Below are 27,557 nucleotides of genomic sequence, written 5' to 3' on the forward strand. Positions count from 1 at the left end.
GATGGTGCTTCTTGTACTAAGATGGGGGAGGGGGAAGACTGAAGAGTTTTTTTTCTCCAGATTGTAATAGGAGTGGTGATTCATTAGGGCACCAACACCCAAGGATGCAGTAGAACTAAAAACTATAGAAAACATCCCCCTCTGGCCTTGTTTGACGTGAATAAGACATTACCCTCTGACTTTATAATCCAGTTCCGTTGGCTTTAGTTGCTAGTCTCATCCAACATTTCTTCACATTGGCTAGGAATAATAGAAGTTATGGAGCTGCCTCGTGGCGGTTCCAAAAATAGCCTGTCTGCAGATCACATCTGGTCAATTGTTCATGGCTATCCCTTTATGAATCAGAGTATTTAGTAGCCATTGTTTTTTGTTTTGTTTTTTTGTTTTATTAATGCCAAAAGGGAAGTCAGGCTGCCCTATAGAGGTCAATGCCACAAGAGAGTTAATGCTTAAGCCAGGACAAATACTATTCCTAAAGCTGCAGGGGTGATACACAAGGTTTTTTACAAGTTGCTGAATGGCATCTCTTAGTGTGTCCCATTATTGCCATGCTCCTGCTGGAAGTTGTAGTTTGGTAGCATCTGGTGGATGATATGAGACCCACCAGCTGTTGGACACCATCTTTCTTCATATGACCCTGATTTGATACAGCTAATAGAATATGGCTCTCAGCAGGTGACAGTACCTAACCAACCTTGGCTGATTTAGAAAGCTAAGCAGTGCTGGCTGTACTTAATACTCAGAGGGAAGTCAAGGGCTGTCGAATGACAGGGAGTTTGAAAAAAAATATCCCAGTAGAAGACATCAGCAAACAATGGAGGGGAATAGGAATGGGAAACATCAGCTACATTAATGCATCCAAGTAAGTCATCAAGAGTTCAACTCCTAATGTAATTTTGCTTCTACTCCTGGAGTATTTGTATTAAATGGAAACAAGTTAGTTGTTACTCATCCTGCTTCCAGAAAGCTGTGAGTCCATGCTGCATCACTTTCAGTCTATGAGAAACGTAGAATCGGTCGTAACCTCTTTTAGTGTGTAGTACTTTTAAAAAGGAAATTGATTTAGTCATCGTGTTAATATGGCCATGGCATATGGTTGGGTTGGCAGTGTTAACATTCAAGGGTAGGGTAATGGTACAAAATAGGTCAGACTGAATCATACGAATGGATGTTTCCAGTCCCTTCCCACCTCCCCTTTGGTTTAAGGGAGAGTTTAGGGCAATTTCTTCATTGATGTTGCATGGTATTTGTTTTGTGTCTCAAAAGGTCAGATCAACCAGGGCTGATTTTCAGAAGTTGTAGTTGGAAGCAGCTTTTCCAAAAGGGTTTAGGAGCTGCATCAGTGGTGGGTTTCAAATTTTTTTTACTACCGGTTCTGTGGGTGTGGCTTGGTGGGCGTGGCAGGGGAAGGATACTGCAAAATCTCCATTCCCACCTCATTCCAGGGGGAGGATTCTGCAAAATCCCCTTTTCCTCCCAGTCAGCTGGGACTTGGGAGGCAGAGAATAGATGGGGGCGGGGCCAGTCAGAACATTTATTACCGGTTCTCTGAACTACTCAAAATTTCCGCTACCGGTTGGTTCTCCAGAACTGGTCAGAACCTGCTGAAACCCACCTCTGAGCTGCATGCAGTCTTGCAGGGTCAGATGACCCATCCAAATCATACAGGATGGAAACTTTTTTCATCCCAACTGCAGTATAAGTGCAGGGCTGTAGGAAAGAAGCTCTCCAAAAAGGACATTTTCGTCCAATGCTAATAATCAGTGCCTGGATCAGTTAAATGGGGTAAGGACAAAGAGCTAAAACTTCAGAAGACAATGATCCCAACTAAGTTTGAGTTCCGCCATCCCTAAAGAGATCCAATGAGGAGTGGATTCTGTTATCTCCATGTTCTCAGTGAACACAGTGTTGTAAAGAGGATTTTCAATACAGATGTAGATTCTAGGCTTTTTTTCCTGGCTTTGGCATGTAATGACTACTGATTTCCTACTCAACTGTTACTGCATGCTTACTATGCGCTAAAAAGAAGAAGCAAGAGGCACTTTATGTATCTTTTCCATTTGCTTAGGGCTAAATAAGTGATTCCCTACCACCACCACCAGAAGCTTGGCATTTCAGAAAATTGTCTTTTGTGGCCTGCAGGGGGCGTGCCAGTGATTCAGGAATGTCACCAAAGAAGGATGAGCTCTAAGTGTCCTTTTTAGTTTTTTTTCAAGAGACTTTTCAAAGCAAAACACCGATTAACCCTTTTAGACACTGAACATATTACCTATTTTAATAAAAGAATAAAAAAAATCCAGTTTTCTCTGCAGACTATAGGATATTACTGCTTTCTGAGTGAAATGCTGTCTGTTTGGGACTGAAATTTGCCCAGTATAAAAAAATTCATCCTGACAAAAATATCAGGAAGCTACCATTCCTTACATTTGGAGAGTATTAGGCTGGGGGGGTATGGCAGATGAAGAAAGGAAAGCAAATAGATCCATATATAAAATTGGGGAGGGGCGAAATGTCCAGAACTTTTAGCTGTCGCTGCACCCATAGGCCGGTAGTGAAAAGATACCAATGCAACCAAAACCACCAAGGACTGAGCATTGAAAAGTGATACAACACTAGAGGCGATATTCACAGATGTAATACATGCGCCTTTCACAGTCATTGTCCCACCATTTCCCATCATCCGAGCTGAGGGAGACACAATTCTCACGGGTACCACCATTGGGTTGAGTCACCAGATGGTCTCGGTACCAATCAAAGACAGAGACGCGTTGACCATTCTCAAAAAGCCACAACCCTTCAGAACGCCGGTCATGGATGCCCACCCAGGATGGCCAGTTGTAGGGCTGAAAAGCATCATAAAGATAGCGGCGCAGGACAGTCAACTCAGTATCATCCACTGGCATGGCTAAATGCCCTCCTCTGGCTTCACAAAGTTTTTGGGCTGCGTCATAGACTTCAAAGTGCTTGAAGATCAGGAAGCATTTCGTTTGAGTGCGCCGGCCCCGCAAGCAACCTGGGTTGGGCAAAGAGAGTGATTAGTAGTAATAGCAATAGCACTTAGACTTGTATACTTTTCATAGTGCTTTGCAGCACTCTCTAATCATCTTGTAGAATCCACACATTGCCCCCAACAATCTGGGTCCCCATTTTACAGACATCAGAAGGATGAAAGGCTGAATCAACCTTGACCCAGTCAGGATCAAACTCCTGGTAGTGGGCAGAGTTAGCCTACAATACTACATTTAACCACACTACGGCTCTTAGTGGTTTTGTATGCCATCACTAGCTACAGAATGCCTAGAAATACAGAGCCTTGATGGTACAGTGGTCTAAGCACCCTGTTATTAACACAGCTGTCTGCAATTACTGCTGGTTCGAATCTCTCCAAGGCTCAAGGTTGACTCAGCCTTCCATCCTTTCTAAGGTAGGTGAAATGAGGACCCAGTTTGTGGGGGCAATAAGCTGACTTTGTATAAATATACAAAAGTGTGAAGGCTATTGCTTAACGCATTGTAAGCCGCCCTGAGTCTCCGGAGAAGGGCGGCATATAAATCAAATATATAGAATGCAAAGGGCCAGATCCCTGACCTATGAATTTTATAAAAGTTTGTGAGAAATGTATAAATAATAATTTATTTATTTGCACACAGCAGCAAGCCTGTGAAATAGGTTGGGCAAAGGGGATGATCACACCCAAGTCATCCAGTGATTTTCTGTGGCTGAACCTAAACCTGTTTTTCCACAATCAATTCTAGTCCAATATTTCACAACTGCATCACAGTACAGTGGACATAACAGCAGGGGAATGACTTTGAAAACCGATTCTTCCTCTTGGTTCTGTCAACTCAACTTATGCACTTATTTCAGCCAACCCTTTGAATAACCTTTCCTTTGATCTTTTTGTCTCAGCAGATAGCAGAGATCAGCAAGCCCTGAGCAGTATGTTATAACTGATTCTTTCAAGTAGGATGTCTGTTTTATGTAAAATAAAGTGATGAGCTTTCCCTTTTGGAGGGATTTGGCAACTGAAACCAGCTCTCAGGGTGATCTCCAATTTCCAAAGATTCTGGACAGTGTCCTCCATTCCTTGGAGGTTGGAGATCAAAGACCCTTATGCTTCTGGAGATCTAAGTTCAGTTTGACCATCTTTGTTGTTGCTGGGATTAATTTCATGCAAACTTGCTAGTGCAATTTTCCTCCATTCTGGGCTTTTAAGTGTTGAGTTGTAACTCAGATCCTATAGAACAGCATGTCTCAGTCTCAGCAACTTCACAATGAGTGGATCTCAACTGCCAGAATTCCCCAGCCAAGATGCTGGCTGGAATTCTGGGAACTGAAATTTACACTTCTTAAAATTGCTGAAATTCAGAAACATTGCTATAGAATTGGGGGGGGGGAGGAAGACTGATTACACTTCCCTTTTCCATCCTCACCATCAATGCGTCCAAGTTCTTTCTGATTGCGTGTGGCAACTTCATTCAGAGAGGCAAGTGACTCACTAGCCTGAGCCAGGCCCCCTTTCAATTCAGCCAGACCTTGGGAGAACTGTGACACTCGAACATCCATGTGATAGAATTGCACGTTGAGACGGTGGACCGCTGCCTCAAGACTGTTCAGTCGTGATACTGTTTGTGCATCAGGAGGAAGAATGAAAAAAAGAAGAAAGCAATTACCATTTTTAAGGATTTGAAAACCAGGAGATATTAGAGTTACCTTCCCTAGGGAAGAGAATACATCAGGAGTGAATCAGAATACAGAAATAAGGGAGAGGGACACTAAAGAGAAATGGAAATTGGGAAGAGGGATTGGATCTTCTTAAAGAATTTTAGGATCAGATGAGAAAAGTTTATGCACTGGATTAAGTCCCAGGCCATATCCATTTTTCCAGTTCTTTAAAAGCCAAATGGGTATTTATTAAGGGGAGGGGAAATCACTCTCTAAAACCAACCAACTAATTTTGTTGTCCTGCTGGTAATCTATTTTTCCAGATAACAATGGACAAAGTGTCCACAATCACCAGCACTAATAAGGCTAAATGGTCTGTAAGGAAGGTTTGGACAGCATGATTGAAATTTCTGCAAAAATCATATACATAATCAGAAAATGAAAACCCAATTGCAATGCAACATATACTACTAAAACTCTCGCTCCTGTAACCTTTAACTGGGTGAACTGGTGCATCATAGGTCAAAACCTTTTGAACCAAAGTAGTGCAAATGGACTAACTTACAGAATGCATCTAAAATCTAAGACACAGGACTCCTATAAAATTGAAATTTGGCAAATTTTATAAAACATTTTACGACATAAAATAAAGACGTAGTAAAAAATATGAAACATTTCCTGTGGTCAACTGATGCTTGACTATGCTACCCAGTTCAACATCAACTACTTTCAAGGAAGATGCATCTTCAAATGTCTCTGAATTTTTAAGAATTTTTCTAGTACATTACAAGCTGCTATTGTTGAAGGCATTGAGGAAACTGGTAAGAAAGGATCTCTGAAACGATGAGTCAAGGGGTCACAGGTTGTCTAATATAACATAAACGGAGGGGGAGGACATAACAAGAGAAAGTGGCATAAGGACAGCTAGTTACAGGGAGTACATTAGCAACTTTTGAATAATTTCTGGCATGTGAAATTTATATTTTAGCCTGCCTTCTTATAACAATTTCCGCCTCCATTGTAAAATCATCACATGACAAGATTATCAAAGCTACAGATACTACAGACACATCCGTTCAATTCTTTTGGTAATGATGCCAAAGCAGTTTGGTATTGCCTTCTTCCAGGATACAGGTAGGTCTTGATTTACAACTGTATTTGAACCTACAACGATAGTGGTAAGTCATTGAAATCATAAATTGAGGTATCCATGTGAACAGAAGTGATTCTCTGGTCTTTTATAACTTTTATAACACTAGTGTTATTAGCAAATACTACAGTTTTAAGTGAACTCCATGGTCATTAATTGAGTGCCATGCTCATTGAATGACTCCATTCATTTGAAAACCAGAAGTTGGCAAAACCTATTGCAAATTGGAGTCATGTGACCATGGAATGCTGCAACCAGTCATAAAGCTACCAGACGTCATGTGACCACGGAGGGGGAAGCACAACCAGCTGTTGACTGGGCTGCTTTACAGATTATAAAGCACCCATTTTGTGGTCATTGTAACTTTGAATGATCATAAACAAATGATCGTTAAGCAAGGACCATCTGTATGTTTTTGACTTCTTATCTAGTGCTCTCTCATTCAAATACTAATTATATCCCTGTTTAACTTTTTAGGGAGTCAACTAGGTGCTGCCATGTAGGTGGACCAACTCCTTACTATAAAACAGATGCCATCTCACTTGCCCCATGATATATTTGTGGTCTAATATGGGTGGGCACCTACCCAGAAGCTTCTGTGGTACATTTGTGCAATCTAATGACAAAGTGTGACATTTAGCTCAAAAATTATGGCATATCCTGATATGTAATCTACTCCTACATAATTTATATGTGAAAACTGTATTAAGTTGAGTCAAATTCCTTTAACAGAAATTGGTCTACTGCTAAGAAGGTGAGGTCCATTTCCCACATAACCAGTGAAATATCCCTTAACTGAGCTGTAGATCATGCTGTGGTCAAATTGTCATTACAGACAGCCCAATTCCAGTTGAGCAGGCAGGCCAGGAGATGCATTGGATCCTATCCGATACTTGTATCTATATGTACTTCATTGTGAAATAGGTGGGAAAGAGAAAAGCAGCCATAGGACATCCACGATATGTGATGAGTCCTAGATGCCATGGGGATTTTACCTTGAATGTATTGAATAGGTAATAGGAATATAAAAAGGAAGGGGTAGTTGAATACCAAGAGCAGGAGTAAAGCAGGAAAAAAGTCAGTAAAAATACAAAAAGGAATTTTCATCCAAATCAGATCCTTCCCTTTGTTGTCTGATATCTTCAGGAATACAGAAAGGGAGGAAAGGATTAAATTCTCTCTCCAGGATCCCTCCCCACTGCATTTTATGTTTTTATAACTGTGCATATTAGATGCAGGATGCTTTTAGTGTCAGAAAATGATTACCCTTTAAAGGAAAGGAATAAAGAGCCACAGAGTGTTATCCTTGAATATTTCCATCTCTTCAACATACGTAAATCTAAAATATGAAAGGTTCAATTCTTAGAGAATTTTGTTAAAATGCTTCACTAAAAATAATAATTATTCAATAATAATAATAATAATAATTAATAATAATAATAATAATAATTAATAATAATAATAATAATAATAATAATAATAATAATAATAATAAAAAATAAAAAAAATTCAATTTATATGCCGCCTTTCTCCGGAGACTCAGGGCATCTTACAATGTATTTTTTTAAAAAAAAAACATTATAAAAACATTTAAAAATTAAAACATTAAAACCCATTCACACCATTCATGGCCAGATCTCACCAGATCACAACAGCGAGATCAACGGCCTCAGGCCTGCCGGAAAAGCCAGGTCTTCATCGCTTTTCGGAAGGCCAATAGGGTGGGGGTGGTCCAGACCTCAGGAGGTAACTGATTCCAGAAAGCTGGGGCAGCCACAGAGAAGGCCCTCCCCCGTGGGCCCGCCAGCCGGCACTGTTTAGCTGACGGGACCCGGAGGAGACCAACACTCTGGGATCTTACCGGTCGCTGGGAGCTATGTAGTAGAAGGTGGTCTCGAAGATAACCTGGCCCTGAGCCATGTAGGGCTTTAAAGGTAATAACCAACACCTTGAATTGTGCCCGGAAACGAATAGGGAGCTACTGCAGCTCACGGAGAATTGGTGTAATGTGGGTGTACCTAGGTGCACCCACGATAGCTCGCATGACTGCATTCTGGACCAACTGTAGTCTCTGAACACTTTTCAAGGGTAGCCCCATGTAGAGGCATTGCAATAATCTAACAGTGAGGTGACAAGGGCATGAGTGACTGTGAGGAGATCCTCCCGATCCAAGTAGGGTCGCAATTGATGCACCAGGCGAACTTGTGCAAAGGTCCCCCTAGCCACAGTTGTCAGATGTTGCTCTAATCTTAGCTGTGAGTCTAGGCACAGGCACCGGCACATCACATCCACTGCATCACTGAATTGATGTGGCGTAGAGATACACAGCTGGGTATCATCAGCATACTTCTGATATCTCACCCCGTGTCGTCGGATGATCTCACCCACCGGCTTCATGTAGATGTTAAATAGGAGGGGAGAGAGGACCGAGCCCTAAGGCACCCCACAAATGAGGGGCCTAGGGGTCGACCTCTGTCCTCCTACCAACACCGACTGTCACCAACCAGAGAGATAGAAGGAGAACCACTGTAACACGGTGCCTCCCACTCCCAACTCCCTTAGTCGTCCCAGAAGGATACCATGGTCAATGGTATCGAAAGCCGCTGAATGGTTAAGTAGCACCAAGATGGAGGTATGACCCCCCCATCTCGGGCTCACCAGAGATCATCCATCAGTGTGACCAAAGCAGTTTCCGTGCTGTAGCCAGTCCTGAAGCCAGATTGAAAAGGGTCCAGATAATCCCTTTCATCCAATGACCGCAGGAGCTGAAGTGCCACTTTCTCTACAACCTTTCCCACAAAAGGTAGGTTGGAGACTGGACGAAAGTTCTTTAATTCTCCTGGATCCAGGGAAGGCTTCTTGAAGAAGGGCCTTATGACCGCTTCCTTCAATGGTTGCGGGAAGGACCCCTCCCTCAAGGACATGTTAACTAAAGCCTGGAGCCAGCCTCATGTCACCTCCCTGCTGGCCGAGACCAGCCAGGAGGGGCACGGATCTAACTAACAAGTGGAGGAACTCATCGCCCCTGCAGCCTTGTCCACTTCCTCAGGAGTCACAGGCTCAAACTCATCCCAACAATAGGACTAAGACCTGCCCCCGTCATCTCAGTCGGAATTGCCCAGTCAGAGTCCAGGTCCATCCGAATCTGAGCGACTTTATCTGACAGAAACTGCACAAACTCCTCAGGTCTACCCTGCAAGGGCTCCTCCACTCCCCCTACATTAAGGAGGGAGTGAGTCACCCTAAATAGGGCGGCTGGGCGCGAATCAGCAGATGCAATAAGTGCGGGAAAATGTGAACATTTTGCCACCCGTATCGTCACTAAATAAATTCTAATATAGGCTCTTACGAGTGTTCGGTCAGATTTGGAGTTACTGGTCCTCCAGCGTCGCTCTAGACGTCTCTTCTGGAGCTTCACCTCCCGTAGCTCCTCGGTAAACCAGAGAGCTTTCCTGGATCCACCGCCATGGAGAGGTCGCAAAGGCACAATCCGGTCCAGTGCCCCGGATGCTGCCCTATTCCAGGCAGCCCCCAGGGTCTCGGCCAGACCGTGGACAAGGGAGTCAGGTATCTCCCCAAGCTCCTTCTGGAACCCTTCAGAGTCTATTAGGCATCTGGGGCAGAACCACTTAATCGGCTTCAAAGGATGGTAATCTTTTCCCTATTTTTTAAAATCATAAAACGTATTCTGATTCGGCTATGCCTTGACTTCTGCTACACCCTGTATATTTAGATCTTTTATCCATTTTGTTTTAAATAAAAATAATGGTTTGCAGAACATTTCTGAAAGGAAATGATCACATTCAAATATTTCCAGGGCCTCAATCTTAGTCATAATTTGGTTTGCTTGGTTTATGCTTAGTAAGTTCAGTTGTGGTTTCTTCAGTAAACCAAATAAACTCTGGCTGGTTGTGAAATGTGAACTTAGTCATAGGTTTTGTTAATGCTAAGTCAAAGTTACAGTTTTACAAAAATACATCTCAGGGTTCTTTCTCTCTTCTCTTACAACAACTGACACACACACACACATACACACATCAAAAAATTTCTGAAGTTAGGTTAGTATAGGATAGATCAAGATCCAAATCCCCCTTCATCCACGAAAGCCAATACAACAATTTCGGATATTCATTCACTCTCTTGCTGCCTAACCTATTTCAATGAATTTCTGTAAGAATAATATGGACCAGATAATGGGAGTCAGGACAATAGGAGTCATACACATTAGCTTGAGATTTAAATGAAATACAGCAATAATACTAGCCTGCCATGCAGAGATGTAGTTAGAATTATTGAGCTAATATTGGTGAAATGCTTGCAGGACTCCAATGTCCTAATTATGTGCTGGGTTCACAATCAATTATTTGTATTTTTAAAAATACAATTGACAGTTGAACACAAAGGTGTGTTTATGGCGTTTCTACCCACCATGAGTGAAGGCTGAACAAAGTCTCAGATACATTTTTTTATAAGAAGGCAGTCTCAGGCCCTGGAAGGGAGTCTGGGCAGAAATAAAACAGGAGACAATGCCTTTTCTTTGATCATTATATTCCTACAATAGTTTTCATTCCAGCCATTAAGTAAAACATTCAGAGTTAAAATTTGTTTCATATACAGCTAAGCATATTGCTTGTGTGTGTTTGTGCGTGCACGCACACGTGTGTTTTCCCCTTATGTACATGTTATGCTGAAAAAATATTCCTGGATAAGAAATTTATAGAAGCCGGTTAAAAAATGAATCTACCACAAGTAATAATCTTCCCTTTCTTTTAAAAAAAGAAATGGAAAAAAACACCTTAAGTAGCTGCACCCTTTTCATATATACTGCATACTCCTTCTTTTAAAAACTAGAGGCTGAATTAAATCTAACACAACACTGAACGTTATTTTTTCTTCTGACAGTGCACATGTGGGGGCACGTTGTTAGGGTTACCAAATCTGACCATCAAAAATTGGACAATCTCAAGGAGACAGAAATGAGGCACAGAAAACAAACTTCCTTGTTTCCATTTAGTGGAATTTTGGTAGCTCAGATTTGATAGCTCATGTTGTTTTGTGTGTTTGTATGCATTGTACAGAGGAAAGGCATAGCATGAGCTGAAATGTTGAAAAAGAAAGCTTAACCCCCCCTTAGCCCTCTTTATACCCCAATTCATCTCTGTGTTGCTTTCCACACACACACACACGGATAGACATGAAGAAAGCAGCTGCTGCTGACAACTTTAAACACAAATGATTTTTAAAAAACCTTTCTCTCTCTTTGTCCCTGATGAACAGCTATGAGCACAGAGAGAAAGAAAGAAGTTCCTTTGCTCAAAACTCACGCCTCTAATACCTTTCATCTACTGAGACAAAACGACACATGACTTATTCTTAAGGGCAGGCAGTTCCTAAAATAGAATTTAAGAAACTATAGCCATGGCTATATGCAGCTCTTGAACTGGTACTTTCAGCCTACAGATACCATATCCAGCTGTATCGCATGATTTCAATTTTTTTTACAATTCTGAGGCAGCAAACCCACAAAACTGATATATAACCTTAAAAACGGCTTAGCGGCATTGTTTTTTAGAAAAAAAATCAATCCCACTCAGAAACCATGAGAATTGGCGGCCTCTGCTGTGTTCGATGGTCCATTTTGTAGTGCTGCTCTACCTGTTGCCCCTCCCCAGCAGTTAAACTCACATTTAACACAAAAACAGCAAAAGCAGCCTTAAAATGTCTCGTTTCTGGGATAAGGAAAGCTGCAACTGATCTGAATATTAAAATCAAGCTTGTTTATGAAGGGCAAGGAAACAATCATTACATTTCAGGCAGGAAGGACAGACCTCGATGTTTATTTCTTCTGGTGAAAGTTTCAGCTGGAAAATAGGAGTTAGATGGGTAAAAATCAGCCCTCCTTTTGGCATCAAATGCTTTTATCTACTGCTTTTTCTCATGGCTTTTATAAACCCTATGGAGCCTATACTGTAAACATATGTTTTAAGAGTTTGGAACCAGTGATGGGAAAGGGGGTTTGCAGAGAAGATGGAAGCTTGGCATGGGGAAAAAGTTAAGCACCTGGTCTCTTCCTATCTTCTCCAGTGACATTCTATGCTGACAGAAACAGCCTTCTGTGTTTTCTCTTCCAATATGTTCTCGTAACGTGGAGAGTTTTGTCTTTTGAACATGTACCTTGTCAAATCATTTGCACTTTTAGCCTATGATGTCTGAGATCAGGCACAGCTGGGAGATCAGCTGTATTAGTCACAAGACAGTCTAGGGTTGTGGGGCTTGTAGAGTTCCTGGGGGTGCGAGTAGCATTGGAACACAGTAAAACATCTGAACTACCAAACAGAAATGTAGGAAATGCCTGTGATTTAGATAAAGTAAGTACATCACTTTATGTTGCAGGCTGAATTCACACAGCAGGCAGACGTTAAAGACATCTAGAACTGCTATGGATCGGAGAGTGGATGGCATCTGTATGAGCTGTTCATCTACTGAGCAAAAGAGCCTCATTCCCCCTTTTGCTGAAGTGAGCATCCACAGATATCTCTTCTGCAAGCTCATTTACAAGCACAGGAACTTGCACTTTTATTCTATTACTCTGATTATTTCACAGATGTTTGGAGTCAGAAGGGGTCCTTGAGGCTATCCAGTCCAACCTTTGTTCAAGACCATGATCTTGTGTCTGCAGCATCAGAAAAAGATGGTTGCTCTACCTCAACCAGTTACTCAATTTAACTCAGTTCAGCTCAGCTCAGCTCAACCTCTTTCCTTAGTTTAGCCATGGAGATTCATTACCTGCTAATGAATGGTTTCAAACAGCACTTATTATTAAGAAAGGTTTTCTGGAGCTTAATTGAAAGTTGTTTTTTTTATTTACCATTTCAACTATTCATTTTTGTCCTACCTTCTAGAGCAGTTTCTCAAGCTTTGCAGCTTTAAGCCATGTGGCTTAAAACTCAACTTCCAGAATACCCCAGCCAGTATTTCTTGCTATTTCGCTGCTGGCTGGGGGAATTCTGGAAGTTGAAGCCCACACCGTTTAAAGTTGCTAAACTTGAGAAATGCTGCTCTGGATGTAGTACATCTCTTTCATCTTTTCCTGAATAATCATTAGGACAGTTGAAGACTGCTATCATGTTGCCTCTTAATTTTGCCTCTTAATCATCTCTTGTCCAGGGTAAATATGCCTGTTTTCATGATCCTTTATATAGACATGCTTCATGACAACTGTTCCGCTCCCATTACAAAAAGAATTCATGGTACAATGATATCATACTGTTTTAAAAAAATATTACTCCTTAGTACTTATTTTGTGTATCAATATGGTACTTGCAAGAACTTGCTTTGTATAGCAATATAGCAACACAGTTGTGCATAATTGACCTTAAAATACAGTCACATCTCCTTCAACTTATACTGTATTTAATGCCATGGACAGGTCCAGTTTTCTTAATAACCATAAGGAAGTGGCGGGGGGAGGCTGTCTTGATAAAGTTGTATTTTATCAATCCAGCCTCTAATCCTCTCTAATACTCTCTGTTGATTTTCACCCAATTTATTGAAGTTCAGGAAACACTCTGAAATGGCAACAGAAGCATATACTTTCTTTGCAGGTATGATTTGTAGTATGTAATCCATACATTCTATTTTGTGTATAACTTGTGTATAACTGAGACAAATTTTCCAGTGTGTTTAAAATGAAATAAAATGATATGGCAATAATATCCTGAAACTACAATGCTGTACTAAGCTCCACCGGTTGATAACATGTATTTAAAATCAACAACCTAGCAGACCAGGGCAGCTAGATAGACATCCAGTTACTGGAATTTTTTTAGAGGAATCTGAAACAGTAACATGACCTTCTGTTTCTCCTGCCTCCTAGCATGTGTGTCCTAACAAAAATGAAGTACACTCAACCTTCAAGTGTCTCTCAGGAGTTACAGCCATTGCCATACTATATATTGATGTGTGCTGCTTGATTGCATTAAAAATACAGAAGATGCTGTGTTGTACTTCTTCTACATGCTGCCAACCAAGTTGCAATTGCATTTCTAAAAAAAGAAACACCAGCATGGCAGTATATCTGAAACAAAAGGGGTTCAGTGCACATTCTGTTCAAATGGTGAGGAAAAAAGACAATGTAATACTATCACACCCTGCCTTTCTCATTAATCCTCACAGGCATTTTAGCTGGTTCTTTGAAACAAGCAAATCTTATTCTTAGGGAGATACCAAAACTCTTTGACTACTGTTGTGATTTTGAACCTAGAGAGGTGCAGGCTTATCTGGCAGTAAACAGCCCAAAGCTCAGGTTTTTTTATAAAGTGGAAGGAGGAATGACGGTGTTTACTATTGCTTCCAAGGCAAAACCAAGAATTCAGGATCTATGCAATCCCTGATATGAGCAAAATGTCATTGGCACATATGCCTGAGGACAAGGAAGAAGCCAGAAAGTGATGGCTTTGAAAAATATCAATTCTTCATTTGGAGACATAAGACAAATGAAAGGAGAAGCTTGAGAAAGTGGATGTGTTTAGTTACTCATAATTGCTGCTAAGGGAAGGCACAGTAGCAGTTCTCACATCAGTTCATGGTTCAGCTGAGATGCAAAGCCGGCTCTCTTTGGAATAAATCCAGTGATTCTGCAGAGGATGCTTAAATAAATAATGCTGTACAATCTCCTATTTAATAAAAAGAAAAAGCTCATGTTGAAGTTATGCAATTGTAGAACTCCATTTCCCAACATGATGCTATCCAGATGTTTCATGCAGGAGGACAACTGCTATACTTCCATCCTGCATACTGTAGTCTTGCCAAGGATGAGAGGAGCCATTAGTCAATGTTTGCACCAATCAGGAATGAGATTGTTCTGAAGATCCATCAGAGTCTGCCTTTGCACCAACCTGGCAACTTTGATATGTTTCCACGACACCACCTCTCTTTGGCAGCCAGGCTGGTTTTCTTTAATCCAGCTATGGTGCATTTCAAATCTCAAAATAATCATTTTAGGATTGGCAATGCTGGAGCTCTGCAGGGCTTGGGAGTGAGCCATCTTCTGATTTACAGCAAGAGTGGCCTGATCTACCTGCCACCTCCAATCTTGAGCCTCTGCAATACAGAAGTCTACAACTTCTTGTTACCACTCCAAGGACCAAACTCCAAGAGTAGATGTGGCCAGGCTTCTCCTGGGAGAGGATTTCAAAACTTTTAAAAAGTGAAATTAACAATCACAACATTTGAAGAATACTTTTGCCCCATAGACTTACCAGTCCCAAAAGGTTGCAACAAATAAGATGCAGGTATTTAGACTTACCTCTTCTGAATGGGTTTTGGGTGCCATAGAAGGGATGGTGATGGTGCAGGAGCATTCATAAGGGGAAGGGGCAAAAAAGTCAAAGATGAAGTTAAAGAAGGGGGTTGGGCTATAATCATACGGTTGCAGCTGCTGTCTTGACTTTTTTGCCTGCCCTCTGCAGACACCTCTGCTAGTAAACAATCTGCAGTCTCCGGGCCATACTTTTTCATTTTGCTCCAATAAATATCAAACAGAGACTTTTACAGTATTAACAAATCCAGTCTTCAATCTTCGAGCCAGTTTTACAAGCCCTACACAAAATGCTCAGGTATATAAACAATGGTTATCGAAGTATTGACTCATCCTATTTCCCATCTCTGGGATCCAATGAAACATTCTACAGCCCACCATCCAAATGGCCATATACTATAGGGTTTATAGTAAAATCCATAGCCATGGCTATACCCACCAAGAAATGCATTTGGTTGCAAAATATGCAACCTGCAATGGTCACGGTTTCCAGCAATAATTTATAGGCAAGGAAAATGACTTCTTGATACTCAGGATGCTTTCCTCTTATACCAACAATTAAGGTGTTCTTTTCTTTTAAAAAAAATACACCCCCCTCCCATAATCCCTTGATTTCTATGTATTGCAGGACTAAGGAGAAATTATTGCACCAGCAGCTGTACCTAACTCAGGAGGCACAGCACTGTTTGAATCACATTTTTTGCATTCTCTGATTGGCTGATTAGCAAGAACTCTGATTGGCTCATGGTGATCCCTGCTTTTCTCAATGTTCCATGTTGGCTCTGAAGGTGAAATTTTGCTGGATTATACAGGTAGTCCTCAATTTACAACCATTGGTAATTACAATGGCACTGAAAAAAGTGTCATATGACTGTCCTCGCATTTACATCCCTTATAACATCCCCTAGTCATGCCATTACATCACAAAAATATGGGCGCTTGAAAAGTGGCATGTATTTATTATGTTTGCAGCATCCTGGGCTCATGTGTTCACCATCTGAGACCTTTCCAACTGGCTTCCGATCAGCAAATTCAAGAGGGGAAGTCGGATTTTGCTTACTAACTGTGTGGCAAACTTAATAACGGCAGTGATTCACTTAATAACCTTGCAAAAAAGGTCATAAAATGGGTTTGACTTACTTAACTGCCATTTTGCTTAACAACAGAAATTCTGGATTTAATTGTGGTCATAAGTCTAGGACAGCCTGAATATATAAAGCCAACAAGCTATAGCGAATGGCGTTTGTGACTCTGCACTGCAATGGTATAGCTGCATATAGGCCTCATTATTCCCATTATCTTCATTTCCTTCCTCATTTTCCATTTCTTTCCTTGATAGTCAAGTTTCTATAAGCCCTGAGCATGGTTCAACCAAGCCATCTTGAGACCTGTGGTTTTGGAAAATATTCCACCTCAAAAGTTTTCTGTAATTCTTCAAATCTCAAGAGTACCCCAAACGTACTAATAATGCTCTCTTATTTGTGAATGGGCACTGTTTTGGTTGCCTGGCAACAGCCCTCTCTGCCTCACATGTAAAATAAAGGGAATCAGTCTGCTCTTAAATATGGAAGTTCCATTTCAGTGCCACAGTGTACAGGACTTATTATATTTCATCATCTTTTAAAAACAGGAGAGAAATCTGTTCCATCCTCTGGAACAAAGTACACTAAAGATTCCCTTTGAAGAAAAGGATGTCTTAGACAAGAGAGATGGCCTCGCTACTGAGCATTACTCACACACATAAGTGAAGCTATCCTCTTCCTCGGATGGGGCTGCTGTAGATGCCAGCCATGGCTGGGTAGGCTGCAGAACCTGTTCTTTAAGTTCTTCCTTCTTGGTCTCTTCATCCAGCTTCTCCTTGTCATCTGGTTCCTTCACTTCGGTCAACACCACCTCATGGGGCTCCTCTTGGTCAGTCATTTCGGACAACTCCAAAACTTCTTGCAAATGCTTCAGAGAGAAGATCCACAAAAAAAGTTACAAAAGTAATTTTCACATGGCATTCCCCTCTCAGAAATCCAGGAAGGGCACAAGGTAAAGCTGGTTGCTGGGAGGGACATAAGAGAAAGACGGCTATCTCTCAACTTGTGTATTCTGTTTTATTCCAAACACACACACATCATTCCTTCCTTCCCCTTCCCCCCCCCCCAAGCCTTTTAGCTCTCTCCCAAATACAGTCATGGGAGGTGGGCGGAACAGAACAGAAGGGGAAAAAAACTCCAGGAAAAAATCCAGAGTTTCTTCTTCCTTTTTTTCAAACAATATTTTTATTTCTCTTGGGTCACTCTTCAGGCTTAGTGGGAGGGTGGGAATGGAGAGAGGAGAGGAGAGGAGGAGAAGAGGGGAGTAGGGGGAAGGGGAGGAAAGGAAAGGAGTGGAGTGGAGTGGAGTGAGGCAGGGGTGAAATCCAGCAGGTTCTGATAGATTCTGGAGAACCGGTAGCGGAAATTTTGAGTAATTCAGAAAACAGGCAAATACCACCTCTGGCTGGCCCCAGAGTGGGGTGGGAATGGAAATTTTGCAGTATCCTTCCCCTGCTATGTCTACCAAGCCACCCCACCCAACGCCCACCAAACCACACCCAGAGAACCAGTAGTAAAAAATTTTGGATTTCACCACTGGAGTGAGGAGGAAATCTCCAGTTTGGGGAGGCAATCTTCATATCACTAGGATTTACAAGCTCTAACATGAAACATATACTTCCATATCTGAATACAAAATTCTAATTTATAATATTTGCAGTTGATAAAAATACAACCATTCTTCTATTGATTGATTCAGGTTTTTAGCCCTAAAGTTCTATTTTAAAAAAAAGACAGGCTGGCACCAGGGTGTATATGTGAATTCACATTCAATATTCGTTGCTATTTTGCAATTACCATTCTTCTGTTACCATAGCTCTGATTGTACTGTTTGCTTTGCACAACTTGGTCTTTTTAAATTAAAAAAATCTCTTTGCTGTAGGTTATTTTTTTTTCATAACTAACTAAATCATATTTGTGCACAGTGAAAGACCCATTGATGTTAAGAAAAAATGGGCCATACCTATACCCAGGAGAAACTAGACTTATTAACTGCTGTCAGGCCATATGCTAATATATTTAAGTCTGAGATGGAGTTGGCATCATCAGTTAGCTTCCATGTCCTCTCCTAGATAACAACTGCCTAAAACCACTTACCTTTTCCAGTTAGGCCAATGTCTAGGGCACGCACACACACCTCCCAAACAAAAGAGAAACAATTCTTTAGATATTTATTTACAATTCAATACACTTCTTGTTCATCAAACACAAAAGATGAGTTCATTTGATCATTGATTGTGCACTCATTTTGGAGCCTGAAGTTCCAGATATCCTCTGCCCTTGTGCCTTGAAAATGAGCTTTTGCTGTGCAAACAGCTGTCTCATGAAGCAGTGGGAAGATGGCTGAACTATGCAGCTGCCATGCTCCTATCACATTTTGCAAGTTGCTCTCTCTTTCAATCACAGTTCTGAAATTAATAGATTGTGTGCTGATATGGATGGTGAGAATCCATTTTAAGCTTGGGAGGGGGGTGTTGCAGGGTCGCATATTCCTTATATTTGCTTCTTTCAGTTTCTTTGGTAACTGTAGGAAGTTAAAACCCACCCTCTCCTAGAAAAATGAAATATTTTAGGAAATATTAAAAGGGGAGAATATTTCCCCTAAAAAGGAGGCAGAAACTCAGCCCCCCCTCCCCCCCCCACCACCACCTTTGTCAATGGGCCATTAAGACCTGGGCCAGCCTATGGTACATAACAAAGATCTACCTCAGAAATGTAAAATTTGTTGCTACCGGTTCTGTGGGCGTGGCTTGGTGGGGCATGGCTTGGTGGGAGTGTCATGTGACTGGGTGGGCGTGGCCAACCTTTTTTTTTTACTTTTTTAAAGCATTTTTTTACTACTGGTTCGGGCGAATAGTAAAAAAGATAAAATAGTAAAAAAAATGCTTTAAAAAGTAAAAAAAAAAAAGGTTCTGACAATCACAGCTTGGTTTTTACTACTGGTTCCGGCAAATAGGTAGTAAAAAAATGCTTTAAAAAAGTTTTTAAGAAGGATCCGAAGATCACAGCTGTGCCGCGCAATCATCGGAACCATTTTTTTACTTTTTTAAAGCATTTTTTTACTACCAGTTCACCCGAACCGGTAGTTTTTATCACTACTGGTTCGCCCAAACCAGAGTGAACAGGTAGCATTTCACCCCTGATCTACCACCTTCAGGCATTGAATTGTCCTTCATTGCATCACCCAGCAAGATTCAACCAAACTTAACACACAAACAACCTAAAAAGTTAGCTATGACCTCTGACAGCAACCAATCAGGATACTCTTCCTGTGCCCCTGGAAGTTCAAAGCCAGAGAGGGTATAAAACCCAGGAACTCTCAGCATCTCTTCCCTTTTTTCGCCCAAGATCTCCAAGGCAAGCGATCCTGTTCATCAATAAACCTTCTTTCCAAGCAACTTCGATGAATCCAGTATTTTTTTCTCCACTTGGAACTGAACCCAAAAGGATATTTCTTCCAACAACTCAAACAGGGAAAATAGTCCTTGTCAGGTGTTGGTGAATGCTGGCATGTAACCCATAACATCATGGCATGCCACTTTTGACATGTATTTCACACGATTGCCATCAGTGATCTTGAAGATCAGAAAAAAAATGAAGCTTCTGCTTTTCTTCTTTGTATTCTTTCCATTGTTTCAGAGCCTTTTCTCATCTTACTCTTTCCAATCTACCCCTTGTTCAACTACATTTACAGATTGATTTTTTGAGATTCAAAAAACACTTCTTTTTGCAACTTTCTTTACAAAGTTGGAAGGACCATTCTTTTCAGTTGCTGTAGCCAATACCAATTCAAATTATGGTAGTATGGGATTATGAGTACATGACATGGATCTTGTAACTTGTTAACTAACATAGTTACTTTGTATTTTAATTTGACTTATTTCTCTCTTTTATGAGGATTTAGCAAACCACTATAGATTAGAATGTAGGAAAACTTTCTATCTTATTGCTGTATGGATTGATTGATTGATTGATTCATTGATTGATACTTCTAATATTCCTAAACTGAAAAGATAAACTACAGAAGAGTGGATTGTGAATTTTCAAACAACCTTTGTAGCTGATTTACTGTGTGAAGGAGAAGTTACTTTTATCTTGTCCAAGAACCTAGGATCAGATTTGGCTATCAATTAGGTACACATTTTTAATCAATTGTTTGACATATGCGGGTATGGACCTTTTTTTTTTTTTTTACAGGGGGTCCACAAAAAAGTTAACGTGACCCATCCTTTTTTCTTTTTCTTTTTCTTTTTCTTTTTCTTTTTTTGCATGCTTTATAGGGGGCATCTGCAATCTTGACTTTTTTATCAATAAATGTCAACCTGACAATATACCTATCTGATTGAAGCCTGGCCCATTATATAGGCTTGTTTAAAAGGCTTGGCTTTGATTGGACCCTCAGAAATGACATTGTGAGTTATTTTGAATGGCTGCCTCTGTTTGACCCTGATCTTCATCCTCCCAACTGAGTTCTGGATGTAGCTGCTTCCTGAAGTTATATGTGGGATAAGTTGTTAAATTTATACTATCTGTTCTTGAGTGTGGAGGCAGCCCTCCTTCCCTTTTACCTGAAATCTAGGTAAGGCAGAACAGGAAATGCCCCTCCTTTTGTGGATGTTATTTATAAGTAGTTTTGGAGTATGTGGTGCTACTATAAACCCAATGCTAGCATAACAATTAATAAATGTGTTTTATTTTAGTAAATGCGACAAAATAGACAGTTGGGGAATTAGAACCTGAACCAAATTATACCAGACTGCATACAAGTGCCAGAAATTAATCAAGCAAAAAGATAAACTTAGAAACAGGGATAACCATGAGAATGAAGACAAGTCTACAGAGCAGAATCAAACAATACTGAAAACAAAGAAATAATGCTTGATGCTTTTGCATATATTTTTCCTGCCAATTCTGCACTTTTAATTCTAGTATTGTCAGAACTTGAGTACCAGGAAAAATCTGCTCCTTCAGCCCTTCCTACTACCCTCAGGTTTTTATTGCCAATTTTGACTGGAAAAAAGAAACTTCTACCTGCCTCCTCCAGCCTGGAAAGGGATAGTAGCTTTTGCAGAAATATTTGTTTTCTAGAAAGAAAAATATTATTTATTTAGTCTTGAAGGTCATTATAAGTATTATCACTTCCATCCACTATCAGTATTTCTCAAACTTGACAACTTTAAGATGTGTAAATTTTAATTCCCATGTTGGCTGGGAATTCTGGAAGCTGAAGTCCAGTGTTTCTTAATATTGTTAATTTTAGGAAACACTGCATTACATTAATTAACTTCTCTCTATGCATTCCTGCTATTGATTCATGTAGCAACATAGACCTGCATTATTTACAAATTTTAAAATGTGGTTAGAAACCACACCTTGCAGTGCGTCAAGTACTGGACTATTTTCCAGTTTTTGCTTTGCTAGGCAGGGACCAAAACAGAAAGCTGATGCGCAATGCTCATGACTATAGTCCTTTTACTTTTTATGTTGTCACTTGTGGAAACATGGAGTACTATGATTTAGAAACTTAATAGGAACATATATCATAAATTTAAAAGTCACCCAGTTAAAAATGCTAGGTATTTAAACAATTGTGTTTGTTCTGTAATAAAACAATGAGCATAGCATCTAGAAATTAAATGCAAAAGAAGGCAAAGAAAAATTAAGACTATTTAAACAGGATTCAAAGATCCAGAATTTATTCTAATTTTCAGCCAGTGAATGGAAGGAACATTGTGGCATCTATTCAGTTAGCAATCAAGACATGGTCTTGTTCATGTTAGAACACTTTTCTAAAAAGAAAAGGGATGAAAATGCCCCTGATTTAGACATTACAGCCTAGTAGGCAAGCAAACTGTTCCTCTCAGTTCCTGGGGGGGGGGGGGGCGGGGGAGAGAGAGAGAGAGAGGGAGGGAGGGAGGGAGGGAGGGAGGGAGGGAGAGATTTTATACACCCACACCCATATATATTTATATATTCATACTTCCCTACATACATACACTTATCTGTACTAGACAACCTATGACTTGTTGTTCATGCTTTGAGCAAAAGGTCGTGCAGTCTGATGCAACCAGAATGAGCGTTAAATTTTTTATTTTATTTTATTATTTTATTTATTTATTTTGTCGAGTACATATTATGTAATATATATAAGTATAAGCATAAATTGAATACATAAAATGAATACAATTAAAGGGAACATTAGGACAGGGATGGTAGGCCTGCTGGTGCTCTTATGCATGCCCCTTACAGACCTCTTAGGAATGGGATGAGGTCAACAGTAGACAGTCTAAGGTTAAAGTTTTTGGGGTTTTGGGATGAGACCACAGGGTCTGGTAGTGCATTCCAGGCATTAACAACTCTATTACTGAAGTCATATTTTCTGCAATCGAGTTTATTTATTTATTTATTTATTTTTCAGATTTCTATACCGCCCTTCTCCTTTCGGACTCAGGGCGGTGAACAGCCAAATATAAAACATTCATACACAAAAGTTAAAATAGATTTAAAATAATTAAATAAAGTTTGGCCCATAATTTAAAACATTTCAATTAAAATCAATATCAAATTTTAAAACCAACCATAAAATCAGGACAGCCCGGCTAACTGAAAAAAAATAGGTTTTAAGGGCCCAACGAAAAGTCCGGAGGTCTGGGATCACTCGTATCTCTGGGGATAGATTGTTCCAGCGGTTAGGTGTCACCACAGAGAAGGCTCTCCCCCTGGGGGTCGCCAGCTGACATTGTCTGGCCGACGGCACCCTGAGGAGGCCCTCTCTGTGGGAGCGAACTGGCTGGTGGGAGGCAATTGGTGGCAGAAGGCAGTCCCGTAAGTACCCCAGCCCTAAGCCATAGAGCGCTTTAAATATGATCACCAACACCTTGAAGCACACCTGGAAGTCCACCGGAAGCCAATGCAGCTCGCGCAGGAGAGGAGTTTGGAGCGGTTCACTTTAAGTTTGTATCTATTGTGTGTTTGTGTATTGTTGTGGTTGAAGCTGAAGTAGTCATTGACAGGTAGGACATTGTAGCAGATGATTTTATGAGCTATGCTTAGCTCATACCAAAGGCAACGTAGTTCTAAATTTTCTAAACCCAGAATTTCAAGTCTGGTGGCATAGGGTATTTTGTTACAAGCAGAGGAGTGAAGGATTCTCCTTGTGAAATATTTCTGGATGCGCTCAATTGTATTAATGTCCGATATGCAGTGCGGGTTCCAAACGGATGAGCTGTATTCGAGAATTGGTCTAGCAAATGTTTTGCATGATCTGGTTAGTAGTGTAATATTACCGGAGAAGTAACTACGCAAGATTAGGTTTACAACTCTTAATGCCTTTTTGGCAATTTTGTTACAGTGGGCTTTGGCACTTAGATCATTTGATATGAGTACTCCAAGGTCCTTGACAGAGTGAGGGTCATATGATATATGATTATATATGATTATATGATCTGTATTGCTATTAGTTTGATTTGAAAATGTACTGTGATTTCAAAATTGTCATGGCATAATGCTAAAGTAGGAGCAACTTCTGACTTCCTCCTGGTTTCCCCATTGACTTTGTTTGTGAGAAGCTGACAGGGACTGTTGGAAAGCACAATTTCATGACTGTGAGCATGCTGCAATGTCCAGAGCTTTGTAAATAAAAATGGTGTTGATATTGTGCAAACTTCAGCTCCACTGAAGTAATAGGTCCCAGATTTGTTATGCATTCTTTAAGTTAGCAGAGTTGAGACAACTCCGTTCAAAAATAGTTCTGCAATGATGCACCTTGTTAACTGATGATACAAACAAACAATCAGAAGAATGTTAATAATATATACATATAGCCAACCCTAGGCTGAAAACATACCTTATAATTCAACCTTCTATTTTCCCCAAAACAATAATTGTGATATGAGTTGGATTGAGAGAGAGCAACCAGCTAGTTTTCATGCCTAAGTGAGACCTCCTTGATAGTTGATCGATAGTCTTCTGGTTTCTAAACCAGCACCTTTCAAAGTTGTTGAACTGAGCAATCTGAACTCGAGTTCTAAGTTTCTTCCCAAAATTTCTGCGAAGGTATGTAAAGCACGGTAATTTTAAAGCCAGCTGGATAACCTTGAGCCAGTCACTTTCTCTCATCTCTAAAAAGGAGACAATTTGTCCAGGCAGTCACCAGCAGTCAATATGGACTGAAGGTGCACTCATGCACCCACACACACCTGCACATAAACACACACACATAAAGCACTGTGATAGAAAGAATTGTAATAGAAAACGCTAACAAAAAAGAATTAGGATAGAATTGTAATGGAAAGTATTGCATCAGGGGTGGGTTCTAAAATTTTATACTACCGGTTCTGTGGGTGTGGCTTAGTTTGTGGGCATGGTTTGATGGTCATGTGACAATTCTTTAGGATTTAGCAGAGGTACTGGTTTACCAGGCTTTTAACTGCTTGCAGAGCTGTACCGGTCTCCTCATTTATTTTTGGAGGCACTGGTCTACTCATTTATTTTTGCAGGCACTGGTCTACCCATTTATTTTTGCAGGCACCGGTCTACTCATTTATTTTTGCAGGCACTGGTCTACCCATTTATTTTTGCAGGCACCGGTCTACTCATTTATTTTTGCAGGCACTGGTTTACCCATTTATTTTTGCAGGCACCAGTCTACTCATTTGTTTTCTTTTAACACTGATCAGTTGTAGGGCAGCCCTTTGAAGCCCTGGGGCAAGAGTTTAAACAGTTTTTTTTCCCTCTAGCTGATCAGCTGGGACTCAGGAGGCAGCAATAGATTGGGGATGGGGCCAAATAAAAGGTAAGAATAATGCAGGGGGAATAGGGGGCGGGGGGTGGGGTGGGCCAGAACCGGTTTGGTGATGTCATATCGTCACCGCTACCAGCTCGGCGAAACCGGGCTGAACCAGGAGGAACCCATCACTGTATTGCATGATTTCCTGATGCAATGTAAGTAAATATATTACCTGACACACATATTGCCACCACATTGCCATAAATGCACACATACCTACTAGAAAACAAGCAAATCCTTTAAGAATGATGAAAATCCTTCTTACAGAGTTATGATGGATAACAAGGTGGGAAAAAGCCTAACCATATTGCTAAACTACTTGAGGGGAGAACCTAGGTTACTGTTGTTAGAAACTTGGCATAGTCTCTTCAATCCCAGTCCGCTGCTAATCCCCCAAAGTTTCTTCTTCCTTTTCCTTGTTGCCGTAGTTACTATACATCCACCCTCATCAGAAATATAGTCATTGGTACTAGTGGCAATATTTTTATTTGTGTGTACTTATATGCAATGTAGAAACAACAATGAAGTTACTGTTTAAACATGTGATCTAGGGAAGAGATAAATGAGGTTTGTGTTTGTGAGTCCATCTATTACAGATAGCAAAAAGAATAGAATTGTATCCACTGTCTACATAAATGTTTGGAGCCATCATAATAAACACTGGTTTTAAATTTAGCTTTTGTTTTATTCAGATTTCATATAAAAATCTTTTGGCTGCAGCTTTGCAGTTGAACCGATTGTTAGCATGCAACAAATACAGATTACGAATTCTCAAAAAGGATGAACTGATGTTCTGTTAACACATATGAAGGAAGAATCAAAATCATAGTTTTGCTTCAGGTTTTGAATGATGGGACCCTAAAAGTAGTTCACATGGAGCCTCCCACACCCAATCAGATTCCAAAGATCTTTGACAACTTGGCTAATGTACCTGGCCAGCATACCTGGTTTTGATAAAGGCAGGAATAATGCTACATTTTTCCAGGCACCATTTTAATTCTTTGCATTGTTCTTGATAAAACATGACATATTCCTGTGATTTACCTATGGTTAAGCGAGCTGTCTAAATCTGAGTTTCTGGTTTAGAGTGACCAAAATTTAAGGCCAATATCTACTCATGATCTCATTTGCATTTGCCAAAAACGATGGCACCTCTGGATTGAAATAAGGTGCTTAATTACAGGAGAGCTGTAATATGTGGATAAGCAGCTACAAAAATGTTACATTGACATGCATTTGTATTGGAAATGCTTTAGAAATATATGACATTGAAAAGCATGTGCCCTCTCTTTTCATGGGCTCTAGTTTAAATTTCCTTCCAAAATAATATTCTTTGTATGAGAGGGAGGGAAGGCAAGAGGGAAGGTTGGCTAGATTCGTCTGTTTGCAACCCAAGCACCTATGCTCCTCGTCTGCCAATATTCTCAACCTGCTGCCCTCTAAATATACAGAGATTATGACTCAAAGAAAGGCTAGAAATGGTGTGAGGACCCTGGTTTAGAAGAATCTGCTCTAGGCTCTTCTCTTGTTTCTTGGCTCCCTGCTATATCAGTGTGATTTCCAATATTGTAAATAGGCTTCTTTTTTAGTTTTTCCTTGCCAAAGAATAGCATGTCACTAGGACTGATTTCAGGTTTAAGGAGGTACAGTACTTGTCAAATTGTTTGGTCAGAACTTAAGTCTGAAAGAGGGGGTTCATTAGCAACCATTCCAAAAAGTGAGAAAGGAAACAAAAGAGCTGCAAATTCCAATTTTTCCTGATAAGGAAAAGAGTTAGAGAAAGTGTAACTGCGGGAGCTAGAGAGCCAGGATGCCAGATTTTGTAGTAAAGTGTAACTTGCCAGGAGGGAAATTCTGTTACATAAAGTGGCCACATGAATTTTGTAAGACCATTGCCAAGTAAAGATGAAGAAAATCTTTATGTCAGAGCTACCCAAGTTTATTTTAGGACTGTTTGGTTCTTCTTTTCTTGCCACTCTAATTTCAGTGCAGAATCTCCTGGGATGGTTCAATGACTTCTAAATCATTCCTTTTCTTTTTCTGTGACACCTATTTAAGCTACTGTGACACCTATTTAAGCTACTTACAAAGCAACTCAAGATTCACTGTTTCTAGCAAGCAAAGAAGCATCTTTGATTGGTATTGGCCCAAGAAGCTGCCTAGTTATTAGGTCAACAGCCCCGCTGAGGACAGAAATACCAGGGCAAAGGCAATGTTTTTCTCACCTTGAGCATCAGAGCTTTTCGTTCTTCTTCAGAGCTGAGTTCATCTCCTTGTCCCTGAGCTGCGCCCAACAGTGTTCCTAGGAGGAGCAGCTGCATCAAAGCCCAAAGCTCCATGATGTTTCCTTCTCTGCACAGGTCTGTCCAAACGGTGGAAAAGGACACCAATTCTCTTGAATTTGCACAGATATGAGAAAAGAATGAGTCTTCTTTTTTATCCTGGAATTCACTGCTGTCTGCCCACTCAGGCGTTGGGGCAGAAATGAGGAGGGAGGAACAAAGCTTCATCCATCCAAAAGCTGGAATGTCTAATCTGATCCAGATGTGAGAA

The 27,557-nt window shown here is 40.5% G+C and overlaps 1 protein-coding gene and 1 long non-coding RNA gene across 2 annotated transcripts; one reads left to right on the forward strand and one right to left on the reverse strand.

Moving 5' to 3' along the window:
• Positions 1-2,247: 2,247 nt before the first annotated feature.
• CLEC11A (C-type lectin domain containing 11A) lies at positions 2,248-27,557 on the reverse strand. The gene is made up of 4 exons (XM_034423168.3): positions 27,230-27,557; positions 16,871-17,084; positions 4,434-4,625; positions 2,248-3,013 (listed from the first exon to the last, which is right to left on the reverse strand). The coding sequence occupies exons 1-4, from the start codon at positions 27,512-27,514 to the stop codon at positions 2,613-2,615; spliced, it is 1,092 nt and encodes a 363-aa protein (XP_034279059.1). The 5' UTR covers positions 27,515-27,557; the 3' UTR covers positions 2,248-2,612.
• Positions 12,209-13,538, forward strand: LOC148114060 (uncharacterized). Its single transcript, XR_015733741.1, has 2 exons — positions 12,209-12,332; positions 12,420-13,538. It is a non-coding gene; the product is annotated as an uncharacterized LOC148114060 (long non-coding RNA).

Source organism: Pantherophis guttatus, chromosome 4, assembly GCF_059756535.1.
Source record: "Pantherophis guttatus breed Tessera chromosome 4, ASM5975653v1, whole genome shotgun sequence".
NCBI lineage: Eukaryota > Metazoa > Chordata > Lepidosauria > Squamata > Colubridae > Pantherophis > Pantherophis guttatus.

Coding starts and splice junctions, on each gene's coding strand:
- CLEC11A (XM_034423168.3), bottom strand. CDS start 27,514: ATGAAGCTTTGTTCCTCCCTCCTCATTTCTGCCCCAACGCCTGAGTGG. Junction 4,626..16,870: donor GGATAGCTTCACTTATGTGT/GTGAGTAATGCT, acceptor ATGCACAAACAG/TATCACGACTGAACAGTCTT. Junction 3,014..4,433: donor AGAACTTGGACGCATTGATG/GTGAGGATGGAA, acceptor TGCCCAACCCAG/GTTGCTTGCGGGGCCGGCGC.